The sequence below is a fragment of the Dreissena polymorpha genome, chromosome 14 (genome assembly GCF_020536995.1).
Source record: "Dreissena polymorpha isolate Duluth1 chromosome 14, UMN_Dpol_1.0, whole genome shotgun sequence".
In the NCBI taxonomy this organism is placed as follows: Eukaryota; Metazoa; Mollusca; class Bivalvia; order Myida; family Dreissenidae; genus Dreissena; species Dreissena polymorpha.
In genome coordinates this window covers 21,926,180-21,938,615 of record NC_068368.1, presented here as the reverse complement: position 1 = coordinate 21,938,615, position 12,436 = coordinate 21,926,180, and the positions used below count along the sequence as shown (strand labels likewise).

Genomic DNA, 12,436 nt, shown 5'->3' with positions numbered 1-12,436 from the left:
TTTGTTTTTTGCGCTTGAATAGGATTTCTTGTTTAAACTGAACGGGCATTTTCTACTTCGAATACTTACTTTAAACATATTTTATTTCTAAATAATGAGATTGTACAAATATATACATTGGTCCATACAAGCATAATTGAACAAGGGTTAGACCTGAACTTCCTCAACATTATCGGGGGTCTTTCCTTTGCGATAATTTAAGAAATCCAGTTGTTTGCAATAAATTAAATTGTGTGTAATAAAATGGTTATACAAGTGAGTATATACAGCATGCTCCATAAGTTTTCCTATGCAGCTTAAAAGAGAGATTGCGCGATACTTAAAAGGTATCTTCAAGTCACCCTTTTTGAACAAGGGCATCACGATTGAGTTTTTCCATAATGAAGGAAATGTGCATTCTTGTAATGAGTTATTAAACAAAAGCCATAACGGTTTTGAAATAGACCCGCTAGTACGCTTAAGAACAAGATGACTGATTAAATCTTCACCAACAGATTTGTTAGTTATTAACATTTTAATAAAATAGATTATTTCAGTTTTAGTAATAGACACATTTTTCAAACAGACAAATGAAAACTGAGTAGGGACGGGAAGAACTCCCGAAGATGAATCTAAAGTTGAAATGGAAACAATATAATTGTTTAAGCACGTTGCTTTTTTCTTCAGAAGTATATATAGTCACGTTTCCATGTATGTCGACCGATTTTATGGGTGGTATCACATTAAAGTGTAAATGCGAGTGTATTAGATGTTTAAACATCTTCCAATATTACCTGGAATTGCTTTATTTTAAATCGGTTAATGTAGTTTCAATATTGGAGTAAAATTGTACCTTTGCATGTGTAATCATATTGTTGACTCTGTTACGAGCGTGTTTGAATTTTGCTCAGTTGTTTTCAGAAGGTTGTTTTATAGCTGTCGCTTTAAGTCGGTCGCGTTTACGGGCTAATGTACGTATCATAGAGTCGTACCAAGGTTTATCATTAGGACGGCCTGGAATGGAATACATAATTTCATTAGTTCTAAAATTATGACCATGAATCAAGTGGTAGCATGGTTTTTATACAATTCCAATTGTCGATGTTAATGAAATTGTTGAGACGTTGACAATCATCTCGTTTGTACAACCAAACACGTCTCTGCATCGGTTTACCTATGACTGTTGGGACTTAAATGTGCGCAGCCGTGGCATGGTGATCACTAACAGAGTTTTCAATTGGTATAACCTCACTGTTCATTACAATTGAATTATCGGAGACAAGTATGGGGTCAATTAATGTAGGAGTATTTGCATTGACTCTAGTTGCTTCAGTTATAACGTTTCTTAAATTAAATATTGCAAATGACCATTTAAGACGGGTATAGTTTTTAAGCTGGTCTTCGTTTATATCACCAAGCATTATAACATTTTGGTTCATATCCAAGTCTTTGTCAATATTAGTTTCGAGGTCATTCCAAAACGATACATTTGAGTTGGTGGGACGATAAAAGCAGCAAAGTAAAGCGGAGAAGTAGCCAGTATTAACTTAAAACCATAATGAATGCACTCTGTGATATTCTAACACAATAACACGCCGCGACAGTAAAGACTCATTAAGATGTCGCGGTGGTGTAGTCGATGAGGTTTCCGCCTAGCGATCGGGATTTCGTGGGTTCGATTCATACTCGGGGAGCGTTCTCATTATCTCCTCCATAGACACCAAGTACTGGTTCTTACCAGGTAACGGACTCGAGAGTGTCCATATCTGCATATAATACTAGCCGCTGGAGTGAGGTGTATAATCTTTGTATTATCTTTAGTACACACCATGTACTCAAAAAACATTTGTAGAAAATATAATTGCAAAACAAAACAAAACGAACAAAATATTTTACACACTTCAAATTAAAAACCCTACTGAAATCTCGAAAGCTCAAACTAAATGGCAAAACCTTCTCGGAGAAAAAGAATTTAATTGGAAACAAATATTTGTCATGCCATATAAATCAACTACTGATAGAACACTGAGAAATGTTCAATATAAATACATCCAGAGAATCATAGCTACAAATAAATATCTTTTCAAGCGCAACCTATCCAACACAAATCTATGTGATATGTGTAGTGATCGTATTGAAACAATAGAACACCTTTTCTGGGAGTGTAAACATATTCAATCTCTATGGAATCAATTGACAACCTTTCTAGAGAAACAACAATTAAAAGTTAAACTATCTCTCTATGACATCAGTTAAGGTGTAAATACCTACAAAAACAAGATGTTAATAACGCTGTGAATTTCATAATTATATAAATGAAATGTTTTATATTCAGTATGAAATACAGAAAACAAATATCAACAAAGAAATGTTTTATCAATTATTAAAAACTGAAAATTCAAATTGAAAAAGAAATAGCCCTAAACAATGATACACTTCACATGTTTGAACAAAATGGAAACACATTAAACTTTCGTAACAAGTCTAGTATGCTTTCTACCCACTTTATACAACTGATCCTTATTCATTATTATTATGTTGTTTTTCTTTCTTTAAAAAAAAATCACCTATCACAAACAACCATACATATTAACCTTTTTTAAACAAAAGGAAACCACAAGATCAAAAAAGTGTCTATTAGCATATCGTGTATAACATGTTGGAACATTATTGCTGCCACACTTTGTTTTATGATCATATACATGTATACAATGTATGTTTTATATTGAATAAAAAAAATACATGATTACATGAAAATAATATCGTGTTCTTATATTCATTATAGTATAACTTCTGAATTGACTGGTGTGTGTTTAAAGTCAACTGTTAATATATAACCAATTGAAAGCGTCATTAAATGGTCAATATAAATGAACGCATGCAGTTGTGTTTGTCCTCAAAATTCCAATATTTTCAGTGAGGTGATTTCTTAAAAATTGAGGGGGAAATACCCTTAGAATATGTAAATAAATATTTTATAATCAACAATTAAAGTGGCATTTTCAAACAAAGGCCGAACGTGGGGGCATCGGGCTCATTCGGACACGATTCTAGAATATCATTATTATTACCAAATTAAAATAAATTGTACAAACTAAATTTTACAAACTAATAGGGGTCGGGGTGCGGGGTAAATGTACATAAATTCTTCGAAATACTTTAGTAGCACATACACGAAGCGAAACATATGAACAATGGAGATATAAGGCAAGCCACGTATACGAAAACGGTGTCATGATATGGATCTAATCGGGACCATCTGCAAACACCTAAGGTCATCTAATGCTTGTGATTCATAGCCGTGATTGAATGTCCATGGATTGCCGTAGGCAAGAAGATGGCTGTCGTCTTAAGAACGACAAAATTCGGGGTTTGATTCCCAGCATGTTTTGCATATAATTGTATGAAAATTTGAAAACAAAAAGCACTTGTCTCTCTTCATCAAAACAATGCAAAGTGTTTGATTAAACTAAACTATTATTATATAAAGGATACCATATATCCACATATTTCATACAACACTTTGTACGAATGCACACAAAAATAGGTAATTATAAACTCTAACCAAATAATTGTAGAAGCGGTGTCAATTGTGTATATACTGGACAGTAACTGTGTCAAGGCATTTTTTTAACAAGAGCAAACGGTTCATAGTTAATATTGAAACAGATATTATGGTATAAACTTATTTTGTTACTTACCGACACAAGAGCAAAGAAGCACCGACATACTTAGAAGTTGTTTATACCTCATCTGAAATGTACATTATTTAATTGTGGTAATATTAGAAATGGTTTCACAATAATAATGGTAAGAAATGATTAATATACATATGCCAAAACCTGTCATGCAAGTTTAAAAAGACGACAATTTTTACTTTGTAAATAGTGTCATATATGTTTTAGTGTAATCTAAAATTTAATTTTATCTAAATGTAGAAAGTCAGTGCTAACTAGTGTATTCCTGATCTGAACAGGAATGATATCCGATTCTCGAAAATGTATTTTACTAGCGCGCTAGTGCTCCGATTTACAGCAATCATTGTCTTAACTTTGATTATTTTATTTTTAAAGAAAGAGTAGCACTTACTTTCTATCTCTTAGTATTGTGAATAGTGATAATAGAATGATATTTTATATAACGCTATGCAAACATGTGCAATATCTCTTATAGCTCAACATCATGAGCGGTTATATACATAATGTTTTAATGTGAATATGTGTCACTGTTATAAATATGTAATGTATGTATAAATGAGAATAAAGAATGAAACTACATAAATCGAATGTGGTAATGACACCTTTGAATGAATGGTATTGTTAGATCAGAAGACATGGTCCCGTTCTAAAACATTCGATTGTAACAGGATAATTTACCAATAAAGTTGACGTTAAACGGTAAACAAACATGAAACATTTTGCTTAACAAATTAACATTAGCGTGTTGTATATATAATTCAGTGTACAATATACTGCAATTCATTTACACTAATTCCTATGTTTATTATTTCAAAGTTTTGCGAAACCCGTCAGAAATATTACATTAATTATTAGCAAATGGGGAAAGTAAACTGTTGCAAATAGACTATATCGTGCGGCTTAAGCAACAATGATTTTGAAATAAGCGGTGCGTGTATGGCTACTTTCATAGCAAGTGGAATTAAATACATATTGCCGATTGGAATAAATATAATGAAATAACACGAACTTTATCAACTGTTATGCATACTAAACATAAACTGGTCAACCAAAACAATAAAATTAAAATGTTATTATTTAAGACAGCCGGAACATTTATATAAAAATAATATATTTTAATCATATTAAAAGTTTAACATTTACCGTCAGTCAGTCCTGTTCATCAATCCCGCAAGGCTACAATAAGCGTTCCCTTGAAATATTTCACAACGATTGCCTCATAGTGTCCTCCGCATCAGATTGAAATATGTGCTTATTATTTAATCAAAAATAGATTATTGATGACATAAGCAAACAATGGTTTCCACAAACAAACTGTATCGATTCCAACTCAAAATGTTCGCTAACAATCAATGGTCGGGTTGTATGACACATTTAATATTCAAAACAACCAGTTCCGCGGCATTTATGCAACATATGGGGAATTAGCTTGACAAATAAATTCACATTTTGTTAGGATATTAATTGAAGTTTTAAAAAACAAGTTGCGTTAATTATTTGCCTTTATATCTATGTCCCAACCTGTACGTAACAGTTGTCAGGTCAATTAAATTATTTATCAACCGGACCCTGAATGAGAGTTTGTGGTCTGCGTTGGGTCAGATGGAGTATGACAAACAGTAAAAACCCTTGTTTGACTGCCGTTTGTTTTTTATTTTCTGGAATAGAATGGGGACTTGTGTTCTTCGATCTCTTAATGAATCTTCCTTGGGAATTTAACTATAACTCGAAACCATGTATCACAAAGCGCGATAAATCATGACTTTACACCCCAATAAACTGGGGACCAATCCTACTATTAACACCGTTTATAAAGGTTCGGGCGTTGTTGAAAACATTATGAATTTTTGTAGGAATAAACTTATACGTAATGGTAATAAGAGTTTCATCAAAGGATGTTGCATTGGAGATACTTATCGACTAGCTTATTTATCACGCACATTGCCATCACATAATAACGTAATATTTCTGGTCTGCAACTTCTAATTAACGTTGCAAAAGCATTTGATTCGTGTTCTTGGTCGTTTGTGTATAAAATACTTATATGAATTAACTTTACACCTAAATCAAAACATGCGTTTGACATGTTTGTGCAAAAGTAGCTATACTTAAATGTGGCTAACTGGCTGCTTTGTCCAATTCAGCGTGGATGCCGTTAACATAACCCTATTTCTTGTTACATTTATCCCTTTTGCAGAAATGCAATGAATACACTGAATATATTCCACAGAATATGCTTGGCAGAAATTTTTAATTTATATGGACAGCATTTTCTTTTTTTATTCTGCGCTTTTCGCTCGCCTTTCATAATATCGAAGAATTAAACATTTTTATTTTGCACGCATGCTAATATTAATGGGAACCACCTTAATAATATGTTGCGACCGTGTCGGTGTTCAGAGACGGGTCTAGAGAGCGTTTAATAAAATAATTATTCATCAATCAATGCCAAAAGGCAATAACTAATGTAGTTACCAACCCTGAATGGTCATATATCTGATCTGGGTAATATTTGAGCAGTGTAATAAAACATAGTTGTTAGACATCATCTAAATTATTAAATTATTAAAAATTCAATCAATTTTACCGACAGCACACTTTCGATTTGCGCTTTATGGGCAATTTATATCAAGAATCATTTTGTACCGCAAACAAACTGTGATAAGGGGAATAATATTAAATGTCCATTTCATGAGTATGCCGATGAACGTACCCATTTTATACTTGCCAACTTTAATTAATTTAATGAATTATTTTGGCTAAAATTAATGCAATCATCTCAACTGACTTCTTTTTTAGACGCTGTTTATTGGGCCCTGTAACAATCCTGGATGATTCTGTTATTGTTGTTTTTAGTACATCGAAAAATGAGAAATTATCTTGTTGAAAAATCAGTTACCTTAATAAGTTTGATAACTTCTTGCAACTTATGTAATTTTAAACTACATCGTTTATTGGTACTGATGTTATTGTTATCGGTTGGCAATAAGTAATCGTGTAACTATTGCTTGCTTCTGTCTATGAATAAAACATTTGGCATGTCAGCGAATTCTCTCGCAATCATTGGATTCGGCTTAATGTCAAAATGAGTTTCAACACATTAATAATTCACTATTGGTTTAATTGCCAATAACACCGTGATGTGAGCTATTACGCGTCGCTGCATATAAATTGAAATTAAAAACAGCTGATCTTGTATTAATCATGTATTGATCATGTATTGATCTTGTATTGATCGTGTATTGATATTGTAGTGATCTTGTATTGCTCATGTATTGATCTTGTTTTGATATTGTATTGATCTTTAATTGATCTTGTATTGATCTTGTATTGATCATGTATTGATCGTGTATTGATATTGTATTGATCTTGTATTGCTCATGTATTGATCTTGTTTTGATATTGTATTGATCTTTTATTAATCTTGTATTGATCTTGTATTGGTATTGTATTGGTATTGTTCTGATCTTGTAGTGATTTTGTAGTGATCTTGTTTTGATCTAGTATTGATCATGTATTGATCTTGTTTTGATCTTGTATTGGTATTGTATAGATCATATCTTGTATTGATCTTGTAGTGATCATGTATTTAGCTTGTATTGATCTTATAGTGATAACCTATTGATCTTTTATTGATCTTGTATTGATCTCTTATTGACCTTGTTTTGATCTTGTATTGATCATATATTGATCATGTAGTGATCTTGTATTGCTCATGTATTGATCTTGTTTAGATATTGTATTGATCTTTTATTGATCTTGTATTGATCTTGTATTGGTATTGTATTGGTATTGTTCTGATCTTGTAGTGATTTTGTAGTGATCTTGTTTTGATCTTGTATTGATCATATATTGATCTTGTTTTGATCTTGTATTGATCATTTATTGATTTTGTATTTATCTTGTATTGATCTTGTAGTGATCTTGTAGTGGTCTTGTAGTGATCTTGTAGTGATCTTGTAGTGATCTTGTATTCGCAATAAAATGTATTGCCAACGAGACTTTTAAACGAATATTTGCGGTCATCATGTTTAGGTATTAAACGTCGTGGTGTGGAAAATTTCGCAAATAATGAATAGATAAATCATCTCAGAAACAGTTCTCCTCTTAGGTCACAACACATTGATAAAAGATAAGTAGGATTTACCGCTCCTTAAACCGTTGAATACATAAAAGTAGTCAATTGTTTATTTCTCGTTTAAAGGCTAGTGATACAAAATGACAGCATAAAGCTATGTATATTTAGTGAGTACTAATATTGGAAAACTATCGACAAAGGGGCCAAAATAGTCCCCCAAAATTGGTAGCAGCCAAAACTCTTTTCTTAACGATAATCTAAAACTTAAGATCGTTTAGGTTTGACAGTTTTTTTAAAGCGAAATCATCAAATTTTAAAAGAGAAGTTGAGTACACAAGCCTGCGGAAACCGTGATTATATTCTATACTTGACAAAACAAAAAAGACGAACGACCATAATTCTGTCAAAACTGATTGAAGCCAACATTTCTCCCTTCACATTCACCTGCACATGTAGATAATTCAGTAATTAAGGTTTCAACGAAATCCACACAGCTTTTTAAGGGGAGTTTCGTACACACATAATTTCTGACGAACTTACGTATGAAAGTACTTACATACGTGCAGACGGACGGACAAATGCAATTATTGAGCCACAAACCCATACTTTGTGTGGGGCAAAAATAAATTTAAACTGTGTCAAGTCTAACCGGGTTTTATCCCACTTTTACAGCGAATTCGGTTGATTAAATTTCTGCTATAATCAACGGCACGAAATGACGTCATCAACTGCTACTACTCGGGACTACTTTTTTCCCACGTAGGTGTTACCTGTATATACCAAGTGCATCAATAATACATACATTTTAAATGTTTGTCAATTTTAATGACTTTAAAACAAATTAAAGTAGTAAAAAAAAACGTATTTGTTGCCATCTATTATCATTAAACCTCTAGTATTAGGTAAATTAGTCAGTTCGAGTTGCTCCCCTTTGACCGTATAAAACAATCGTCTGTGAAATTGTAACACCTCAAAATGTCTGATGAATTTAACAAAGCCAATTACACATTCATTTGGGATGAATTATATGATGAAAATGAGCAACAAGCAGATGAAACAATCGGATTAACACTAAGCCAGTTCCAGAAACAATATGGATTTGATCAATTTAATATATTTACACATGAGATTGAATTGACAACTGAGAATGAAACCAGCCCCAGTACTAACTTTGGTTCTGATGCACCATCCAGTAGCAATGTCATTCCCCCAAGTGTAAATCATATTCCGGAAATGCCTTACAATAAAGAGTTCTTAGATGTTATCCTCACTTATGTCGGTGATTTCATCGTCAATGTCCAACATGAGAATAAAAAGACTGTAGCGAAGATCTTGTCTGACATAAACAAATTTAAAAGGTGTCTCATGTCAAAAGCTGAAACAAAAAGAAATCCACCACATAGAACCAACTCTACTTGATGAGTATTTGGCCACTTTCCTGTTGTCCATTACAAAGTCAAATGACACAGATTTTGAACCGAGCTCCCTCCGTGGCATCATCGCTACTGTTGACAGGTACCTGAAACGACATCGCTATGGATGTTCAGTCATCACAGGGACTGGAGCCCAATTTGCACTAAAAGGGACACCTGCAATGGAAGGTAAAACGTCTTAAGAAACAGGTAAAATTAAGATGAACGGTTATAACTAAAAGAAATTGTCATAATAGCGTATTGAACAGAAAACGTATCATTTATGACAAAATTGTGAAAAAATCGCAAGTGTAGTCTGTACGAAACTATTACGCTGGCGACATTTCTCCAGAACGAGGCCCTAACTATAAAGAAGACTAAGCAAACATAAAGTTATACAACAAGAATCATGTTCATGTATCATATTAAATCTCTCGTTTCATAGAACGTAATAAATTCGGAAACGTTGTAACGTTCAAAACGGTATTCTGTGATCGAAACTAATAAACCATAGTGTAATGGAATAGAGGCAATTTTGCACGTTTAATCTAATCAATGAAAGCGATTATTAACTACATATCGTGTAATTGAATACGTTTTATGTCATTTGGTATTTCACTACAAATGACAAAATGCTGATAGTAAACCGGTTTCGTAAGTTATTGCAATGATCTAGTTAGTGTAGTTTGAGAATGGCGAAGTTCAGATAAATTATAATTAATTTAAATAATCATTTACGATCCATATCATGTACACGCTATTGAGGGACATAATTGTGCATGTGATGAAAGTCTAGATTTCTTACACCGTTTCCTTAAAATAGACACTGCAATGCATGTGTATGGTGTTTTTAAATCATGTGTGCAATAAATAAGAACCAGCGCTTAATATCAAACGTTTTGTATATTCACGAGTGTTTAAACAGTCTATAAAGATTTCACAAGCTAAAGCCTTAAACTACCGTTGCGAGCATGGACCGGTGTCCGCTATGTTTTGCTTGGAACCTTCCAGATGCCGAAGCTTCTTCCGTGCCTGGACACCATGTGTTTCATGTGCCTTGGTCGGCTTCACAGTTGCTGGATTTTGCCAATGCATTAAACAGCGGTTTGGCATATATGTATGCTTCTTGGTATGGAACTTAATTACACGATTATTTCATACAAAAATCGTATTAATATCAGATGTGTAAGTGATTAATAGCTGTTAAAACACGTATGTTTATAAGTTAGGAGTAACCATTTCACTTAATGCCATGCATGTCACCAAATATTATTAAACCTAAAAGGCAATGTGTCTACAGAAAGACTAAGTGCTTGGTAGTATCACTGCACAAATATTAACAAATTCACGTACATAGTTTGGAAACGCTTACAAGTAGGTACATTCTTAATCCTGAAGAGTATATTAAATATCAATTAGATGCAGATGATTATGTTGATGTATAATCCTCTATTAAGTGCTGATCCTCATTGGCATAATTCATTTGTTCCAAATGCAGCACTACAATACCAGCGGCTTGCCTATGCACCGATCATATCAATATTGGTGTCTTGTAGTGAATCAATTATGGTGAGGTATCGTTTATTGCAATATCTTTGGTGCTGGGATAGTCCTTAATGTCTTTTAGCAGTACAATTTCAGTCCCGTGTATAACTTATTGTTGGTACATATGGTTATGTGTTTTTCATCAACATATGCAATTATGATTAAATTGTCGTCTACGATTTAACGCGGTTTTACACTATAAGTAAGTGTACATCCATCAAAATAACAAGACGCACCTTGTGTTACTGAGATAAAAATGTGTTCGTCAAGTTCTATAACACAGTTGTTAATTGACCTACAAAATATCCGGTTGTCTTGAATTATACTAATTGGTCTCAGTTTCCTTTTCTATAGTTAAATATTAGTTTTGGCCATTTTATTTCTTCCTTAAGAGTTTGCTATCAGATAGATGTTGTGATCTTGATTGTTTCTTTCACCAAAAGCACAATTAATATCTTCACGATGTCAAAAGATTGACAAAAAATGATGATAGACCTCGTATGTGATTTTTGTGTACCCCTGTGCCGTTTACAAATTGTTTGACTTATGCAACGGGCATAAATAAACAACCGTTGCGCCATAATACGTTTTAATGTTGAGCTGACGCTCTTAAACTGTTCATTATTGTTTTTATCTATGAAATATGAAGATTTGTTTTCCAATAATTAAGTCATTACATGATGCTTGATTTGAATAAACGTTCAATTAAACATTCATATTATACGTGTTATACGAATCAATTTCCTGATGATGCTTCTGTGATTTACGACTATGTTCTAGAAATTGTATTAAACTTAAAACATTTATGGACATATGTTTTGTCACGAAAAATTGATTTCAATATAAAATGACAATATTGGATGTGTTATTTTGTAATAACACATTTGTCGGTAAAAAAAATATTGCAAACAGACATCGGCATGATCGTCACCACGGTCCACATACAAATAATCTAAAATTTCACAAATTTACGCTGGAATTGGGCATACTGAAGGATACTCGGCTGTCTAAATGACAGTGCCCAAAAGTAAATTCTAACTAACAATAAAAGTTCATGTATGTATCTATTCCATTGTATCGGAAGCGACCCGTTATAATCGCCCGTCCAAGGTGTTCCGAATGTGTTGTCAAGAAATCAACAGTGCTTTTTGCAGCTAAGGAAATAGTTTTGTAATTTTCTAATTAATAACTATATATTCTGACGGAACAAAGTTAAGCTACATGGTTAATGTTACGGTATAATAAACATCAAATGACCTTGGGCTTTGTTTATCTTTGCATTTCGTTGGGGTATTGATCCTTAAATAGGTTCAATATGTTTTCGTGTGTAATACTGTTCCTTGAAAGCATACGGGCGGAAAAACACAAAACCACGTCGTGCAAGTGCACAGCAATTTATGCTTTGTAAACAAAAACGATTTGAATGTGTAGATTGGTAGAGGAGTGACATAAAGAAAGCCGGATAAAAAATCGATATTCCAAATGGGACGTGTTCCAGACTGACGTTGGAAAGACGTTAACAAGCGCTTGGAATGCTTGTTGCTGGCATGCCCGTAAATGACGTCGCCAATCACTTGGTGTCCATAGATGTACTGTAAGTCGCCTAAGGACACGGTATTAGCAAATGGAAGCGTAAAGACCAACCTCGCTCCGGTGGCCTAAAACGACCACCCAAAGTGCAAACACATTACATCGTGACGTCATCAGGCGTCATCGATTTTGGA

General features: G+C 33.2%; 1 protein-coding gene across 1 annotated transcript in view; it reads right to left on the bottom strand.

The window, feature by feature from the left end:
* Window positions 1–9,009: 9,009 nt before the first annotated feature.
* The window catches only part of LOC127857221 (ATP-dependent helicase wrn-1-like), a 21,475-nt gene continuing 18,048 nt past the window's right edge, over window positions 9,010–12,436 (bottom strand). The window contains exons 6-7 of the mRNA XM_052393636.1: window positions 10,129–10,243; window positions 9,010–9,091 (exon numbers count right to left, since the gene is read on the bottom strand). Of these exons, the coding sequence (XP_052249596.1) occupies window positions 9,010–9,091; window positions 10,129–10,243 (197 nt within the window). The remainder of the gene's footprint in view (window positions 9,092–10,128; window positions 10,244–12,436) is intronic.